General features: G+C 38.2%; 1 protein-coding gene across 10 annotated transcripts in view; it reads right to left on the bottom strand.

Moving 5' to 3' along the window:
* Positions 1 to 19304, bottom strand: part of BDP1 (BDP1 general transcription factor IIIB subunit) — a 62940-nt gene that overhangs the window by 7039 nt on the left and 36597 nt on the right. For 7 of the 10 annotated variants that reach the window (XM_085213370.1, XM_085213371.1, XM_085213372.1 and 4 more), the window contains 15 exons: positions 18868 to 19084; positions 18226 to 18341; positions 16556 to 16772; positions 13929 to 14143; positions 12568 to 12955; positions 9945 to 10061; positions 9495 to 9531; positions 7764 to 7847; positions 7028 to 7253; positions 5925 to 6082; positions 5140 to 5278; positions 4406 to 4577; positions 3242 to 3302; positions 1614 to 1803; positions 101 to 317 (listed from right to left, as the gene is read on the bottom strand). In XM_085213370.1, coding sequence (XP_085069496.1) covers positions 101 to 317; positions 1614 to 1803; positions 3242 to 3302; positions 4406 to 4577; positions 5140 to 5278; positions 5925 to 6082; positions 7028 to 7253; positions 7764 to 7847; positions 9495 to 9531; positions 9945 to 10061; positions 12568 to 12955; positions 13929 to 14143; positions 16556 to 16772; positions 18226 to 18341; positions 18868 to 19084 — 2554 coding nt within the window. Of the gene's footprint in view, positions 1 to 92; positions 318 to 1613; positions 1804 to 3241; positions 3303 to 3333; positions 4300 to 4405; positions 4578 to 5139; positions 5279 to 5924; positions 6083 to 7027; positions 7254 to 7763; positions 7848 to 9494; positions 9532 to 9944; positions 10062 to 12567; positions 12956 to 13928; positions 14144 to 16555; positions 16773 to 18225; positions 18342 to 18867; positions 19085 to 19304 lie in introns of those variants that run through there. The other 3 variants (XM_085213378.1, XM_085213377.1, XM_085213380.1) reach the window with 3 other exon arrangements.

Genomic DNA, 19304 nt, shown 5'->3' with positions numbered 1-19304 from the left:
TTTCTTCTAATTCCAAAGACAGTTAAAATGCTCTCCTATACGTTAAGTGTTAAGCACCTAAACTATGCATAAAGACACTGCTACCAAATTACCTTCTCACCTCACAAGGGTCTTCCATGTTACTCTCCATTACAGTAGATATGGTTTTCTTGACAAGAGGAAAATCATTCTCTGCAGGCTCAGCAGCTGACCTTTTTTGAGCTGTCTGCATCAGACTTAGAGCAGGCTCCACTGAAGCACTGTGTTCTTGTTTGGTTTCCATACTGCTGTTTGAATATTCACCAAGTTCATCAGCTGCAGCTGTCAAAGATCCAGTGCTGTTTATAGAAAGGCATAATTGTGACTCGTTAGGGTTTAACCCAGCTAGCAGATCAGCACTGCACAGCTATTTGCTCCCTCCTCCCCAGTAGCATGGGCAAGAGTATCAGAAAAAACCCAAAACTTGTGAGTTGCAGTAATGAGAATTTAATAGTACAGAAAAGGAAGGGAAAATAATAACAGCAATGATAGAAGAATGTACATGAAAAGTAATGCACAATGCCCACTGAGCCTCGGATACACTTCCAACCAACTCCCCCAGTTTTATTTTTCAATATATGGCATGGGACATCCGTTCAGTCAGTTTGAGTCAACTGTCCTGGCTGTGTTTTCTCCCAGGTCACTGTGCACTCCCAGAATGATTGCTGGCAGGGAAGCACAAGAAGCAGAAAATGCCTTGTCCATTTACACACTGCTCAGCAATAACTAAAACGTCAGTGTGATATCAACACTAATGTCATACTAAATCCAAAACCCAGCCCCACATCAGCCACTAGGAAGAAAAATTAACTCGATCCCAGCTAAAACCAGGACATTACTGTATAATAAGCCAAAATTCATCTTGTAGAACATTTCCGTGTGGCTGTTATACATGGATATTTGATAATACTCATTTCTACTTAGAGTCAGTATTGGCTTCAAGTGTACGATTTACCATGAAGAAACATTTTGCTGCACTATCTTAAGGCATGTTAGAGAATTTTTCTAGTTACAGTCAAAACTAATTACTTCAGAAGCAATTCTATTTGAACTGCATTTGATACTTCCATAAAAGAGTAGACTAACTGCCCTAAATAGTCCAAAAATATAGTATTATTTGTACACGCAGCTGAATCTTGATTCTCCCCCTCTCCTTGTCCCTCCTGGTATGATTCCAAAAGGACTGACACATCTCAGGAAGCAGCAGAGATTAGGGAAATAATGTAAAGCAGTGACACAGAAGATGTACCCTAACTGTGCCTGTCAGAAATTCTGTTTATCACCAGTAGTTCCACAGGAGTTGGAACTCTTACACTGCGTAGCCAAAATTCACTCTTAAAGATCTATCCATTCAATAACAGGGCAAAGTCCTCTTCAGTGCTGGAGCATCACACCTGTTGTTTTTACCTGAGAACATGCATAAATACAAGAGTACTTTCTAAAGAATTGCAACACTTACTACACCTCAGAATTTTTTCCCTTCATTTTTTTCCCTTTCTTCCCAAGCTGAAGATATCAATAATGTTGAAATAATTCATTTATCTTGCACTGAAGAATACTCCTAGTCCAGTATACTTAAGCTCAAAAATATTTACCTCTCCACTTCAGCCGAGCTGGTTCCACTTGATTTCACTGGACTGATAAGTATTGGTGCTGGTAGTAATGGTTCTGAAGTTTGTTCCTGCAAAGCAGATGTATCGAACTCTCCTGAGTCAGCAAGGATTTCCACCAATGTTAAAATGAACGTCTGTTCTTCTTCCTCTGGACATCTATGCTCATCATTCACTACCACAATTTTCCAGGGAAATAAAAAAGTAACATAGACAAAAGTCTATTATTCAAGTTTAAAATCATACTGTTCTCTTCTTTATGCCCTCCCCACATTCAGTAATGAACATGTAAATCTCCATGAAAGAAGACACTGGGGATATCCTTCACAAAATATGCTCGCTTTTTTCTGAGACAAGAATCTTATCACTCTCTGGACCTCATTCATTGCAGTAGAATCCTTATTATCCCTCAGAAGAAAGAATATTGAGAATGCCTAACAGGGATGAGGCTTTTAAGAGAGGTGTACTAGCAACAAAGAACAACGTGTAACTGTGGTTGTCAGATGGCTCTGTCTCTAAACACTACTGTGAGGTACGAAGAGTTACTTCTTTAAGTGACAGAAGTCTGCTGTTGTTTTTCTGTGGGAAGACCTAAGACATGGAAGACCGAAGTAGTACCATCATAAATGTAATAAATGAGAAATAAAATTTAGTCAAAAAAGATAGGCATTATCAACTGCCAACTGCCATTAAAATGAATTCTAGGAGATAACATTTCTAAAGGTTTTTCAAAAATGTAAAGCAACAGCATTAATCTATTACTTAAGACAGCTCTAATTTTTAATGATGTAGAGCTGTACTGCAACTTTAACTCATTTTGATTTTTTATCTCATTAAAGATGATTTAAAATGCTCCACGAGACTCAAAAACTGAGCAGCAGAGTGACAGACATCTGAAAATAAATATTAACCCTACTTTTTGCACATGCCTGAGAATTTGGCAGGAAGACTGCAGTCTGCATGAAAAAAGTATTTTGGGCTTCTAACACTGATTTTCCCATATCTTATCCAAGTATTAGTTCCAAACCTCCAAGCTCAGTTTTAGTTTGTTTTATCAACAAACACCTCTCACCTTTGCACCCTGCATTACTTTTAAACAGCAGATGAAGAGGAAAGTTTGTTTTCTTCCATTATCATCCCCTCTTCTCCTCTTCCTCTATACTTGCACAGCCCACCTACTCACACTCATTGACACTGGCATTCACTTCAAAATTTCATGAGCCACTACAGCTCACTAAGCCACTGGAAAAACACAGAGACTTTCTCCCTCTACCCCTTCAGTTTTTGAGAGGTAAGTGAGTCAGTCTCACAAAGAGCTCTAAGAAACACTAAACCCAGCAGAGATAATAAGCAGGTGCTCGCTGCAGAGAGGAAAGAGCAAGAACTTCTCCTTCTACTGATATCTAAGCTTAAGGAGTCATCCATAAAGTTTCCAAGCCTAGTCTGCATTAATGAAATTTCAATAAGAGGCAAGAGTGGGGAATGGCACTAAGCTATCGGTCCTTTTGTTTGTTCATTAAGTAGATTATTTAATCATAACACCTATTTTTTTAATCTTTGCATCAGTGATACACAAGTTTTTTGCTAACTTAAAATATTAGTGCGCATTATACCTGAAGTCTCTGCTGCACTGCTTATATGCTGCTGTTCACAATCCTGAGCACGTGTTTCATTCTAGAAATAAAATATTTGAAATAAAACAATATGGTAAGCTCGACAAATAACACTACAAAACAAGAAAGAAACAAGGCATGTCAAACACTGAAGAGACAGAAAGCCTAAAATCGTGTTTTCTCAGCTTTTACTTCTAGGCTGAAGGATATCAGACCAACAAGAACAATATGTAAATTATGTGCAGCTCACTGTCTGTCTGTATGATTTCTTGAAATAAATTTATATTTCCCACTGCACAACTCTGTCACTGATGATTCACATAACAAATTGCTCTAAGAATGTAAATTCCCCCAACCATTACAAAACAACTGAGTGCCAAAGAGAAGCACCAAGCTCTGCAACACATTTATCCTACGTCTTCTATAGTATGTACCTTTGCTAAGAAAAGGAAGAAAAGGAATACTCCACTGCAAGCTGCCTCCTCCTGCCATTTCTGCAATCCATCATGAGCACAATTTTTTTTTGTGCTCTGTTCTAATATGACACATCCACAGGTTGCACTGAGGAAACAAGTTACTGCTCTTCAGCCATTCCACAGTAACTGCAAGTACACTGGTTTCAAACAATGCTGGAGGTCTCAAAGGAAGTGTGAATGAACCCCCCCCCCTCAGGAAAAAATAAGATATTTATGCTAGAACAGCATAAACCACTGCAAAACTAAAGATGTGAAACACATACATTACCATGGCCAAATAGGTATATGTAAAAGTTAGTTACGCATAAAATGGGAAGGAGTACAGAAAAGGATAAAGTTTATTTAAACAAAACTAAGTTTGTTCTAAAGCAAAGCAAATGAAGGTGACAATGAAAATGCATTGTCGCTGCAGTATATTATTTTAGTTTAAATATATTTAACAAGAAGAGGCAGGCTGAATGATACTGGAGTCACAGGTACTTCTTCCATCAAGACTCTGAGAAATTCTCAACATTTTGCTAACAAGTGTCAAGTGTTATTGCTGAAATCCTCAAAACTGAGGCTTGTTAAATATGACTATACCTGTGGGGAAAAAAAAAGTTTCATTCACCATCTGAAATGCCAGGTCTGTAAAACAGAGTTTGAGAAACCAGGCACCTCCAGATTGTAATTAAATTAAATTACTTACCTCAGCAAAGCTGACTGTACATTGACTGTCCTTGGCAGGACAAGGATTTTGAACAGCTGGTCCGTCCACAGAACTTTCATCCAGATAATCCTCTAGTCCAAGGTGAGATTTCTCACATTCTGCTGACAAGTTCCCAGAAGTTCCACAAGCATCTTTCATCTCCTTCTGTGCTCTGTAAGATACATATCCAGGTAGTCTGAAACCAAAACCAATTAAGGGTACCCTCTGTATGGCCTAACCTCTGTATAATATGATTCTAATTATGCATTTAATATGAAGCTTACATATTTACCTGTTTAAAAATTACTAAAGAAAATCATAATCTTCAAACAAATCTACATAAAGGGAGGTTTTTTACTGGAATACTAACACCACTAACTTGAGACTTTACTAATAAAGGCATGACCAAGCAAGAAAGCTTAGAAGCTCACTAATGTTTTCAAATTGATCAATTCATTAAAGTTTCCTTCTAGACACAGTTAAGAAGCAAGCTGATTATTAAGTACTGAAACAGCAAGCACAAATTAATGTTTACACACCGAAAGTCTTCAGGTAACATTTAAGAAATAAAAACCTTAAAAATAGAAATCTAAATTAAACTTCTACGCATTAACACATATGCAATGTCCATAAGCATACAATTTCCATCATAAATGTGCTACACATACACCTCAGCTGCTTATTTTAGAAGATCCTAGGAATAAAGTCAGTATTAGCTGATGATTTCTTCCTACCTCCCTTTGTTGTCCATTTGCTTGACAAGATCCATACCAGTTGCAAAATTCTGAAGGACAGAAGTATCCCTTGAAGTTGGTCCAACTCTGACCTGTTCCACCTTCTGCATTTCTGTAGTACCTCTAAAGTCCATAGGCTCTAAGATATATAAAGTTGTACTTTAAGACAGATAAGTTACGTTACGTCATTTGTGCACAATCTTGTACATAATTTTCACATTTAAGTTTTTGTAACATGTTCTAGAACTGCATAAACATACATACTGAAGTTTATTCTTACATCATATATCTATATTTTATATTAAAAAATGCTGGTATATATAGGTTACATTAATGTCTCATTTATGATATACATATATATCATCTTGCCTTGATATTTTGTGCTCTTTGCCAGTGCCATGGAGATAATTAAAAACTGAAAATGTGAACACCTTACACACCACTACTTTCTGTAACTGCATTACGAAGAACAAAACTATTCTTTACATCTCCCCTTTCGGTTTTGATGGAAAACAAAGATAGTGATAACAGAAGGAATGCACACTGTAATGTACTTCTGACATTGCAAGCCCAGTAATTGATTTTTACATTTCATTTAATTTTAAATTAAGGCTTTTGTTTATGTATAAAACTACAATAAGTGAATATCTCATGTTATAGCACTGATGCATAATCTGTGAACAGGAATTGAAAAAATCCTTTCAACTCAGTTTTACGTTATAAAGAGCCATGAATCCACTGGAAAAAAACTATTTTCAAAACCCCAGGATAAGAAACAGGCTTACCACTTTGAATGCTGTCTAGCTGTTCCATAACTACATTTGTATTAAGAGGTTTCTGAATTACACTTTCATTAGACCTCAGTACTTCTGTGTTTGGATTTGATTTCTGGAGACTGCCTCTTCTCAGTCTCATACTATTCACCATAGGCAGAGAGTTATTGCTAAAGGTAAGAAGGAGAAATGCCATCAACACAGCTCTTGGTTTCTTGAAAGCTAGCAACAAGATAAAATTACCATTTTCAGCAAACACATACAAAAAAAGATGAGAGAGGTAAAACAGATGACAATGAACAGATGAAATACAGCTGACAGAGGAGGCATTATTTGGCAGAAAAAAAAAACCCAAAACATCAGCTACACTGGTAACTACTGGAACAATTAACTTTATTGCAAACTAGTATGTACTCTATCAAAATAACTGAAACACTTAAAGATGTGAGATGATCAGTGATCTAACACTGATCACACACTACTAAGTTCTGGTTAAAAATATAATAAAAGAACTGTTGAACTTAAAGTAAAAGCTTCAATTCCGGTTATTCAGCAGAGTACAAGCTGATACTTTGTTCAAGCAGTCAACAGTCTTCCAAATAACAGAACATGATGATCTCTAGATTTTTTCTGAAAAAGTATCCCATCAAGCTATTTTAACTTTTAAGAAGATTTGAGTAAAATTGAAAAACACAACGATAGAAGATCACTGCTCCTTGACATCTGTTTGTTCTAAACGTAGAGCACAGCAGCAGTGACACTTAAGCAATTTGTGTTGGCCCAATTAGCCATAAAGTACTTTGGGAAAATGATCTTAATGATTAGCAGCAATTTCATACCAAAAAAAGTTCTATCATTCTCCCCTCCCAAACATAAATTAACTTCTGGAGTGAAGAATAAACTTCACATTCTCAAATCACATACCAACACCTCAAAATTTACAAAGAAAAGGCTGGGGGTTCCATATTAGAAATTTCCATAGAAAATTATCTAAGCTGAGGAATTTTCACAAAAGCCAGACTGCTTGCAATTCATGAAAAAAATCCAGAGAGAGCCTTGCAAAAGTAAGCAGTGTCAGATGTCTCTCTATAAATTTACTGACGTAGTAATTTCACCTGGCATCTGTTGCATTTTTCTCAAAATGTTCTGCAACACCTGCTCCTGCACCAGTGCTTTGGTCTTCTACTATAATGTTGCCTCCATCCTTGCAAGGGACATTGTCAGAAGTCGCTGAAGAAACCACATACTGATCAGCAGCCTTGTTTTGCTCTGAGTCATCCTGGCTCACAAAGCTTTTGCCCATGTTGAGTTCATCTTGTGCAGGTAACATGCATGTCCATTCTAGTTAGAATAGCAAACAAAGCAGAACAGCAGAATTTAAAAAGTTAATTAATATTCAAGCAATGGAAGTAGATGATAAATTCTATATGAAAATCTACCAAAAACTAGACTAAAAGCCAGGTAATTTAAGGTTACAGCTAGTCAGAAGGAAAGACCTATGTTTCAATTTAAAGGCCTGGAAAGATTACTTACGCCTATTTAACCCCAGATCCTCTTTTTTTCCAATCTGTGCAGCCAACATAGATCAATTAAAACATGTCCTTCCTTAATTAGCTCTCAGAAACACACAGTGATGCAATTGGTACTACCCAGTAAGGTGTTTTGCTTTTTCCATCCCAGCTGCATTGCCTAGTCACCTAGTGTAAGTATGTGCTACAATTCAGCAGGACTAAATACATAAAAGACTCTTGTCCTCCTGCTGTGTAGAGAAGTTCTGCAGCTACTGCTCTGTTCCTCCTTAGGTGGACCCAGAATGCACAGGAAGACTTTGTCTCATAAATCAGATCATACCTTCAGTGCTTGCTTTTATCTGGAACGTTGGATCTCCCATTGCAAGTAAAGTCATGGCAGCTTCAGTGCTTCCATCACTAATTCCTACAAAGTTGTTCAAACACAAGTTAAAAATCACAAGTATACTTACAAAAAATTCATTTACCCACACATTCAAAAAAGCATTTGATGTTATCATTCACACAGTGCAGAATGTATTTTTTAAATTGTTGCCATTCATGAATTAAGATACTCATGGACAGATGACAATTCTCATTCACTAAATTCAATGTTCCCTGAACGATATTCCCTGAAGGAACTGCAGTCAGGAAGACTTACGGTGGAGAAGGCTTATGTTGAAGAGCTGGTTCGTGAAGAATTGTTTCCCATGGGAAAGACCACATACTAGACCAGTGGAAAAGCATGAGAAGCAAGGTGTGACAAAGGTCAAGTAGTATGGACTGACTGCAGCTCCTGCTACCTCTGTTCCTGATTAGCATGGAGTCAGGAGTAAAGGTATCAAGCTGAGTGTGGGAAAGGCCAGGATGTGGAAGAGTGGTAGCAAAGAGGTGTTTTAGTCTTCTCGACTTCCCACCACTCAACTCTACTTTTAGTTAGCAATAGAATAAAATAAACTTTCACCAAATCAAGTCTGTCTTGTAAAGTTTGAGTCTATATGTCAACCCATGAGGTTTTTCATTTATTTTCTCCCACTGTCCTATTGAGGAAGAGAAGTGACAGAGCAGTTGGTTATGCATCTCATGGCCAACCAAACCACCACAAATGGAAAAGGAGGAAGTGTTTAAATGCAGATATCCATAATCTGTAGCACTGAACTATATTCCTGTTTAAACTTCTATGTTCTAACTAACTCGCCATATAAAACTAAACATTTCCATCCTCCAAAATTATTGTACTGAAATAAATCAAAGCAAGACAGTAGACTTTGCCTTCCTCAACCAAGACAGTAACCCTGTTGTACAATCAATGAATATACAGATGATATAGTATAACCAGGAGCTTGGCTGATGTAATTATTATATTGGAGTAGGAAAAGAAAAACACCCTATTCCAGGCTTGTGAAATAGATTCCAGTGGAGCGGAACTTCAGAAGAGATCATTCCTCACTGGCAGTCAGCTCTTAAATGGGTCTAGGAGAGGTGGAGCCAGGCTCTACCCCTTCCTGCAGCACAGGAAGCCCCATACACCCTGTCAATGTCAAATGCTACTTACAAAGACTGAGAATGTATTTAAATTCCCAACTGAAAGCAATAGATCTGTAAGGGTTGATATCTCCTATCTAAAGAGTATTTTCTTCCGGTCAGAGTCTAGATAGAGACCATACAGGGGACAAAGCTATGATTCTGCCCACTCTTATCACTTTTTGACACATCAAGTAAGCTGTAAGTTGGGGGCTGGAATTAGATGATATTTAAGATTCTTTCCAACCAAGCCATTCTGTTCTATGGTTTGTAAAGCTTCCTCTTCTCCCAGTAAAGATAACTACAGCATAGGACTCAGAAAATGTAGTCCCACTCCAAGAAACAAAACTTTGCAATGCTTGGTCCACCTACTTGATAGAGAACAGAAGAATGTGAATAGTTTAAGCCTTTTCAAAAAACATGAAAGAATCCAGTACCTCATGAGCATCTTTTTTCTAAGATAGATGAATTTTGAAATTTTATCCACGAGTAACCACAAATTGATAGCATGTTAAAGGGGAAGACACAAACAAGATAAATGCATATCTACCTTTGTCTGCTTCTGGATTTTCATGCGCAGTTGCTTCCTTAAACAAAAAGAAAAACGTATCAGAGATTTACATAAAAATCAGTCTGCAATTTTAATCTAACGCATACTGGTTAATTCTCTGCCCAAAGATCACCCTGGCTTTAAAATACTATACTAGAAGCTGACAGTATTTTACAGTTTTCCATATCTATACTATCACAAGCAGGTCTGGAAACCAGTCAGAGGCCACAGCTTTATATCTGCTATAAAATAACAGAGAGAAAAGGAAGATGAAGGAAAAAGGGAGGGTGAGGAAACAATGGGTATTTGTCTCCTTCATCACCTGGCTGCCCAAGGAGAAAAAGCAAAGAGTGTAATTATCAATAGTTTCTAAGAGATGGTTCCCAAAGCACAAAGAAGATGGCAATGCTGAGTACAATGTCAAAAAAAAAAAAAAAAAAAGATTCTTACAGCTGGTAAGGTGTTTCCTTTTTCCTCCTCCAGTATGTCTGGCTGGACAGATATCTGAGAAAGACCTTCTACATTACTAGTCACCAGCACATCTGGGATATTCACAGATATATCCAGCTGTAAAAATTAATTTGAAAGCATTTCAGTTCATCAGCCCTGGCAGAAAATCTGTCAAATATGTTGTGTTTTTTTTTTCCAAATAAACTGCATGCTTAGCAGATACTGAACATTTCATGGGATCCCTCCATGAATCATAGAATCACAGAATAGAATCGTAGACTCAGGTTGGAAAAGGCCTTAAAGACCACCAAGTCCAACCACAACCTAACCATACTACCTAACTCTAACAACCCTCTGCTAAATCATGTCCCTGAGCACCACATCCAAACAGTTTTTAAACACATCCAGGGACTGTGACTCAACCCTCTCCCTGGGGAGCCTATTCCAGGGCTTAACAACCCTTTCTGTAAAGAAGTGTCTCCTTGATATCCAACCTAAACTTATCCTGACACAACTTGAGGATGTCATCTGTCATCAGTAGAAGAGACTGCTCTGCTGTAAGCACCTTTCAGGTAGTGGAAGAGAGCAATAAGGTCTCCCCTCAGCCTCCTTTTCCCCAGACTAAACAGCCCCAGTTCCTTCAGGTTCTCCTCATAAGGCACATTCTCCAAGCCCTTCACCTACCTGTCTTGTTGCCCTTCTTTGGACCTGCTCCAGCACCTCCATGTCCCTTCTGTACTGAGGTACCCAAAACTGAACACAGCACTCAAGATGAGACCTCACCAATGCCAAGTACAGGGGCAAGATGAGTTCCCCAGTCCTGCTCACCACACCACTGCCCTTCTTGGCCACCTGGGCTCACTGCTGGCTCACATTCAGCTGACTGTCCATCAGTACACCAAGGTTCCAAGGTCCCTTTCCATCAGGCAGCTTTCCAGCCACTCCTCCCCAAGCCTGTAGGTTGCCTGGGGTTGTTGTGACCAAAATGCAGGACCTGACACTTGGCTCTATTGAAACTCATACAGTTAACCTTGGCCCATCGATCCAGTCCATCCAGGTCCCTCTGTTTTGCCTTTCTCCCCTCACACAGATCAACACTCCCTCCCAGTTTGGTGTTGTCTGCACACTTACTGAGAGTGCACTCAATCCCTTCATCAAGATCATTAATAAAGATGTTAAATAGAAGCAGCCCCAGTAGTAAACCGAAAGGAGAGCAGGAGGCACTTTTCTCTCTAGTGTTTGTTTAATTGAGATGATAATAAGTCTTGCTACAGTCTTAGAGTTCTGAGTCTAATTCTAGTTTAAAACTACAGTTAAACACTAGGCCTGTACTCTATGCTTAACTATAAAAGCGGTTCATGGAAACACACAGCTTTTGAAAAAAATAATTGCCAACATGTAGGGACCATAGCTTTTGGATTGCCCATGCCAAATATAGCAAGATATCCCTTGAAAAACCTCCAGCCTGTGGAAGAGTTACATTGGAGCATAGAGAAGGAGTGGAGTCTACTGCTGTGTCAAACTCTACAGCTTGAACTAGAGGGATATAGGGCTGGATCTTATAACAGATATACATTTAAACTTAACCTATTATTTACATTTTATGTTACAAGAAGTACTATAACAGGAACCACATGAACAGAAGACAAACCTCCAGAGAAACCAGAAATTGTACTAGTGATCACCTGAGCCAGCTTTGGCATCAAAAACTCAACATAGCACACCACTTCAACTGTCCTCAACAACCATCATAATAAATGGAACACAGCTCACGGACTAAATGAACTCAGTGGATATATGATGGACATTTTATGGGGGTAGCCACAGACCAAGGGAATGTTATCCATGTATATATCAAAGCACTAGAAAGGAGGTTGTGGTTAAATAAGGATGCACTAGATAGTGTACAACAAGTGAATGACAAATACTACGAAATGAAGGGGGCTGAAGGTTACACAGAATATGGTAGGATGAAGCCATAGGAGGAGGAGGAATGAGGCATTTGTGACTGTGTTTGTCTTCCCAAGTAACCCTTTGCATAACTTTACCCTGCTCTTCAGGAAGCACTCTACTGGTGGAAAGTAATGAATGAATTCCTCATTTTGCTTTGCTTTCACATCGCCTATGGAACTGTCTTGGTATCAATTTTCTCACTTTTATTCCCAGCCTTGCCAGAGAAGGGAGTGAGGAAGCAGCTGCATGGGTGACTTGGTTGGGATCAATCTACCACGTCACTAAAATTTCCTGATGGTGTGGCAGTGGCAGAAACCACACACACAAACTTCTCTCTCATTCCCTAACATTCAAATGTAGAACTGAAATGCTCCATCTGCTCAGTCCTAGGCCTCAAAACATGCAGTAAGCATGCCAGGCTGTGCCTAAATCCAGTCCCAGATAAATCACTTGGTGAGCACCCTGCAGACTGGATCTCAGGCTGATGTAGTCTCACTTGAAAGCAAGTACATGTATCAAATAAACATCCTTGCTACCGTCAACACTATTCTTAATGAATTAAACTAAACTGGGGTGAAAAGAAAACAAGTAATAGAAATTGGAATTAGAATAAAAGTTTCTGTTTGAACAAACAAAACAAACGTGTACAAAGAACACAACTACATTATACCTCTTCCATTGTTTCCTCTATCTGAATAGGAGTAGGCTTAGGAGATCTAAGACCTACAGGAACAAACACTGGTGCTTTGTTTACTTCCTCTAGAGCAAAATATTCATCTTCATCATCAGGCTCAACATCATCTGCTTCCTCCTCATCTTCTTGAGAAGCCCGGAGGGTCACCAGGCTGCTTGTTTTTGAACTTCTCTGCTCCTTCACAGGTTTCTTTCTGTGGGCAGTTCTCATGCTTTTGCCTCTGGTAACACTTGATTTCAATTCTTGTCCTTGATTCCCCTTCTCACAGCAATCAGCCTCACATTCAGAGGCAGAAGATGAAGCAGTTCTTATCTCCAGTCCATGTTTTGGTAATGCTGTCTGTTTTGATGACTTCCTATATTGTCTTTTAGAACACATAACAAAAGCATGTAACACGAGTATGTTAAAAATAATAATCAAGTCTAATACAATCAAAAACATTTAAAAAAGAGACACCACAAATCAAAACAATCTCAATAAAAGGAGAAAAGGATCACTGTGGTCAAGAATACAGTTGTGTTACTTCCTGACACACACTGGCAAAAATGCATTCAGATATTACTCCATCTGAAAACCAAATCTTCACATATGCAGAAAGTACTGATTTTAAGTATACAGTAAGCAGTTTCAGAGTGCTGAAAAGCTGCATCATAAAATCTGCAAGATATGGAATTTTTTATTAGAAATAGAAAAATTAATTTTGAGATAGGTGAAACTTGCAAACTTTTTACACCATAAGAGCTTCTCTACTTTTCTCTGCTAGAAGTACAGTACAGAACCTAAATTATGAGATTTCAGTTAATCTTACTAATGCCTAGAAACCAGAACTGTTAGCTGATAACTAATTATCTCCTCATGTTTCTCAGAACACAATCTCTTTGAATTAGCTACCATCTCCAACTTCAAAGAAATGGTCACAATTGAGCTTGGCAACAAAAATAATTCCAAATTTCACCCTTAAAATAGCTTCCATAGTTAACTGATAGGAAAATGAAACCAAGTACAAACAGAGGGCACTTTCAGCACAGTTTTAGATAAGTCCCATAATCTCATTGTCCCCAGTACAGGTATTTTAAAGTCCTCCTTTTAAAATCTGGAACTTTTACTGAGACCACAGTGGACCCCAGGCTGGTGAGAGTGCTGGCTGTTCATTTTATGAAGCTGTAAACAAAGGGTATAGGGATATCTGCATGCATCTGGAATGGGTCAGGTGGAAGACAGAAGTGCTAACATCCTGCATGTGTTCTCACACACATACTTCAGAACTATGGCTAGTTATTAAGGTCTAAGAACAGAAACAATCAGTTGAGCATACAAACCAAAATTAGTTGTTCTACCTTGTCTGATCGTCTGATTTTTTTTGCTGAGGTGCAGAAAGCTGAGTATCTTCTTGTTCTATTTGACTCTTGTTCTCTAATGGTATCTCTGGAGACTGTAAAGTACTATTCTGCCTGATTCTTTTACAGGATGGTTTCTCAACAGAGTCTATAAAATCATGTTTTCCTGTAGACTCTGTGAAGGAAGCTGCTTCTTCTGTGTTACTGGAGTTTTCCTGAATAGAAGAGACAATTGCTATCATATTAAGTATCATTTTTAAACTCATTTTAGTAATAAAAAAATTTGGAGAACAAATTTTGAAGTTCTTGAGCACGTTCAGTTGTAATGTGATAGCTCAATTCATTTTGTCCCTCTTTTTTCTTTTTATTTCAGATTTTTTAAAAGTGTCATTAGATGGTATTAAATATGATGCCTGAATTACCCACTGATGCTAAATAATACACCAACTCCATACATAACTTATCAACAGTAACACTTCAGCAAGTGGAAAGACAAATCATTTTCTGTTTTCTCACTCTGTTTCTTACATTCATTTTAGAATAAAATACGAAGGATGGAATTTTTTTTTTGTCTGCCAGCTAAAAAGAAGAAACTACCACAGTTTACAGAATAGAGTTTAAATGTTATTCAAACACAAAACACAAGTAATATTGTACTTAGCAAGATTATATCATAGCATCATAGAATGGCGGCTTAGGTTGGAAGGGACCTTAAAGACTGCCTAGTTCCAACTTCTCTGCCATGGGCAAAGTTGCCAACCACCAGAGCAGGCTGCCCAGGATCCTATGCAACCTGGACTTGAATGCCTAATAGGACAGGGCATCCACAAGTTCTCTGGGCAATCTGTTAAAAAAACATCAACATCCTCAGAGTAAAAAATATCCCTCCCAACACCTAATCAATATCTCTCCTATTTTAGCTTCAAATCATTCCCCCTTGTGCTATCACGGTCAGACTGTGTAAAAAGCCAATCTCTCTCCTGGATATAATCTCCCCTCAAGTACTGGAAGGACACAATGAGGTCTTCCTAGAGTCTTCTCCAGGGTGAACAAGTTCAGCTCCCTAATTGTTCTTCGTAGGAGAGATGCTACAGCTCTCTGATCATCTTCACGATCCTCCTCTAAATATACTCTAACAGCTCTATGTCCTTCTTGTGTTAGAGACCCCAGGCAGTACTCCAGATAGGGTCTCAGGAAGGCAGAGTAGAGAGAATCTACCACCTTCCTCACCCTGCTGGCCACTGCTCTTTTAGTGCAGCCCAGAATACAGTTGGCCCTCTGGGCTGTAAGAGCTGCTGGATCATGTCAAGCTTTCCATCCTCATGACCTTCTCACAGGGCTGCTTTCAAGTTCTTCTCCCATTGTGCATGCATATCTGTGATTGCCCTGACCCACGTGCAATACCAGGCACTTGGCCTTGTGGAACCTCATTAGGTTCATGTTGGCCCACTTCTCAAACATGTCCTCGACCCTTTGGATGGCATCCCTTCCTCCTGTTGTATCAACTGCACCACTCAGTATCATCAGCAAACTTGCTGAGGGTGCATTCAATCTTACTATCCAGGTCACTGATAAAAATGCTGAAAAGCACTGGTGCCAACATGGAACCCCGAGGGAAAACACTCAGAACCAGCCTTCACCTGGATATGGAGCCATTGCCCACAACACTCTTGCTGCTACCATCCAACCAATTCCTTATCTACTAAATAGTCCACCCTTCAAATCTCTATCTTGCCAATTTAGAGATATGAAAGTAATGCGGGACCATTACAAAGGCCTTCATTTTTTTTTTTCTATAAGAACTGTAGGTTCAAGGAGCCTCAAATTTTGCTCATATACATTATTTACTGTCATAAAGTTTCTAAACATATCTATTCATACAAAAAAATCTGCCTAGATAGGAATAGAACTGTCATTTGAGAACAATGCAATTCCACTTAAAAATTAAAAAAGAAAACTGTCAGTAAGCATATTTCCACCAACTATAGGTACTTAGCTAAAAAAAAACTGAAAGATTTTAGTAATCTGTCACAAAAGCAAGGACCACCAGAAAAAAAAAAAAAAACCTTTACTTTATACGCCACAACTTTTGACAGAATAAGAATCAGTACCAGATAGCTCAGTACTGAAGGAATTGAAGCAGAAAAAGTCTGATCTTTATTCACATGCATATAAACTTATAAAGTGATCCATACTTCTAGAAAATTTGAGTTGTAGGTAATATTGGATATTAGAAAACTGCCTCACTATCCATTGTTCAATGGATAACAAACATTAAATTCAATGGCAATGGTATTAGCATGCATTTATGATAATCACTGAATCAAAGAATAGCTTGGTTTAGAAGGGACCTCAAGGATCATCAAGTTTCAATCCTCCTGCCACAGGAGGGATAATCCAGATTTCTGCACATACACTGTAAAATTTTAGTCCACACTGTACATTAAATATTTCCTAAGCATTTAGATGTTAACTCAGCATTATTTCCAATTCTAAGGCATAAAAAAAAGGAAAGCATCACCTTAACTTTTCCTATTTACAGACTGGATTTTTATGTCATCTATGAGTTCTAAGAAGCTAAACACAAGAACTGAAGTACAAACAGGCTCAAAATGATGAGCACTTACCACTGATACACCTGTTTTTTCTAACAAATGCTCTTCTGTATTTCTAGTCTCAGCATTGTCTTCGTCTCTTCTGTTTCTATCTTCTTCAGAATGACCCCTTTTTCTATGAGCTCTTGTTGGGTTTGGCTTTGGGTTCCTGAGGGATACCCTTGCTTGCTGTGAAGGTTTTGTATCACATTGATTACTCTCTTCTCCAGAACTTAATTTTTCATTAGACCTAGAAAAAAATATTTTTTAACTTTTACTTTTCAGGCACCACAAAATACAGTTAGAAATGAATTCAAGTGTTCTGCATATTTATTTATTCACTTAAACAAAACAGAGTCAGATCAGTGTAACAAAAACCAGTTACAAGGCGAGTAACTAAGAGCTACTGGCTTCAGAGATCAATACTGGCTCCAGTCCTCCTTATTGTCTCATAAATCAGGATGATCAGGATCAGGATGAAGCAGAAGAGCCTACCCTCAGCAAAACTGCAGATGACTGAGAGGAATGACCAATATGCTAGATGCTCATACTGCCATCCAGAAGAACCTGACCAGGCTGCAGAAATGGGCTAGTACCTAGCCGTCCAGTCTTACAGCTTGCCTGGGCTGCACTGAGTGAACAGGTATTGTCTCAGGCTGCATATTGCTCTGAAAGTAATGCCTCATATTTATTTTCCAAGAAACTACCAACTGCTACAAAGTGCACAATAACAGTACTTGATGAGACAAATTCTAATCTACAAATCACTATTTTTCAGCTCAGTCACCACCATCAGTCACACATTCTCACTAGTGATGAAGAAGAGCCTGCATGCCATGCTCACAAAAAACTGCACAGAGCTGTCACTGTTACTGCTGTAGAGACACACCATCACCATCTCACTGTGCTCACATCTACTCTGTGGTCTCCATAAACATTCAGTAAGTGTTGATGAATGTCAATGGCTGCAGTTTTTTTTCTACATGAAGAAATTCAATTCCATTCCTCGGCTTCATTCGCACTTTATGTCAGACACCATTCTGTCAGACTGTCCCACTGCTGCCATCTGTTGCACAGCAACAACATGGAATGAAACACTGGTGGGAAGGTTCAGTCTCTACTGCCACGCCACTGACATGCATCTGTGACATCGTGGCCCAACATAATGGAATACGAAGCATTACTTCTGGAGCAGCCCTTACAACATATATAATACAGTTCACATACTTAAGCAAAAAAAAAAAAAAATCTTAGTTTAATATTTTAATGTTTTACTGCAACAAAAAATAGAACAAAACAGAACTACTGGGATATTGGACCTTCTTTTTGTGAAACTAATGCACTGATCCCTAGTTCAATGGTAGTGGCTGCAATTCTTAGTGAATTCTCCAGGTGTTCAGCACAGATTTCTGATGTAATATCCAAGAACTAGCACAGCTCAGAGCCAACAACTCAAAAACCTCTGCTGTAATCAAATAGTGTATCACTATTTAAAACAAATGAAAAACAAAAGAGCCAAAACTAAACCAGCAGTAGTTCACCTTAACTAACAAGTGTGCACTGAAAACATGGAGTGAAGCTGCCTATAGGCACTGAAATCAAAGAATCAGAGAAATAAAAATGAAAGGAAAAGAATTAAAGACTTATCTTTATGTACCACAGGAAAACTTTTCATACATGATTTTGCTAAACTCTGATCCTACCTGCTTTGTTCACACAGTAGGTTTTCAGAAATACAGGGCACCCGAGGCACCTCTTCCTGTGCCTGTTCCTCACTGCTCAGTACATTTCCTTCATGCAATGCCGCTTCATTTTTACCCTTTGATTTGCAATAAAATAGAAGTATTATTCATTTCAACAGAAAAAGGGAGAATCAAGCAAGGTTATAAAACAGAAGTTCACTTCTAAAAACACAAAGAAGACTTTAGCTCTTACAGAAAAATAGACTACCCTACGTCTTCTCTTGATACTTTCTGGATTCTTCAACACAGACTTCAAGCAGGAAAGAAAAAAAATGAGCTAAATGCCTATCTTTATGTACTGCAATATAAAACAAACTTGCATTCTAGTCACTTAAATGTACATAATCCTTTTATCTGTCATGCAACCCAATCAAAACTAGATCCTCATTTTCCAGAAGACATTAATACTACAAGTTGTAGACTTCACTAACTTCATACCTGCAATATCTCAACATTCAAGGGTTTGTGGGATTTCTTTCATAGCAGATGGTGTCTCTGCTTCAGGGAATGAAAGTAAAATGTTCTAATATAACTGGCTACGATAGAACATGTAACTTGGAATCATATTTTTGAAGACAAAGTAGCTATTCCTAGTAGACTTACAATGGCAGACACATGATGAGCAGACTCAGTTTTTTGCACTTCCAAGTAATCTGCTTCAGACTTTTTATCCTCTTTATTTTCTGGTATTTGCAATTCTTTCCTTGTAAAACCTTTTCCCAAGTTGGGCTTGTATTTCTGGAATTCGCTCCTCACTAATTGGACAGGTTGAAGAGGTGTTTGTTTACTTTCACCCTGAGTTGTGATTGTTCTATCGGTGCTAAGACAACCAGAAACAAACAAACAAAATCAAATTTAATACAAAAGCATGTCATTGAAAAGCACAGGTTCACTCTGTGTATAATATAAGACGCAGCTTACTTTTTGAAAAACATTACACAAATGCAAAGTTACGCTGAATGTTAAATTATGCACACAAATCTTTGTTTCAGCGTATGTGTATAGGCATTTGTCTCCTAACTACTTCCATAACAGAAATA

The sequence above is a fragment of the Meleagris gallopavo genome, chromosome Z, assembly GCF_905368555.1.
Source record: "Meleagris gallopavo chromosome Z, MGAL_WU_HG_1.1, whole genome shotgun sequence".
In the NCBI taxonomy this organism is placed as follows: domain Eukaryota; kingdom Metazoa; phylum Chordata; class Aves; order Galliformes; family Phasianidae; genus Meleagris; species Meleagris gallopavo.
This window is presented reverse-complemented; position numbering and strand designations above follow the sequence as displayed.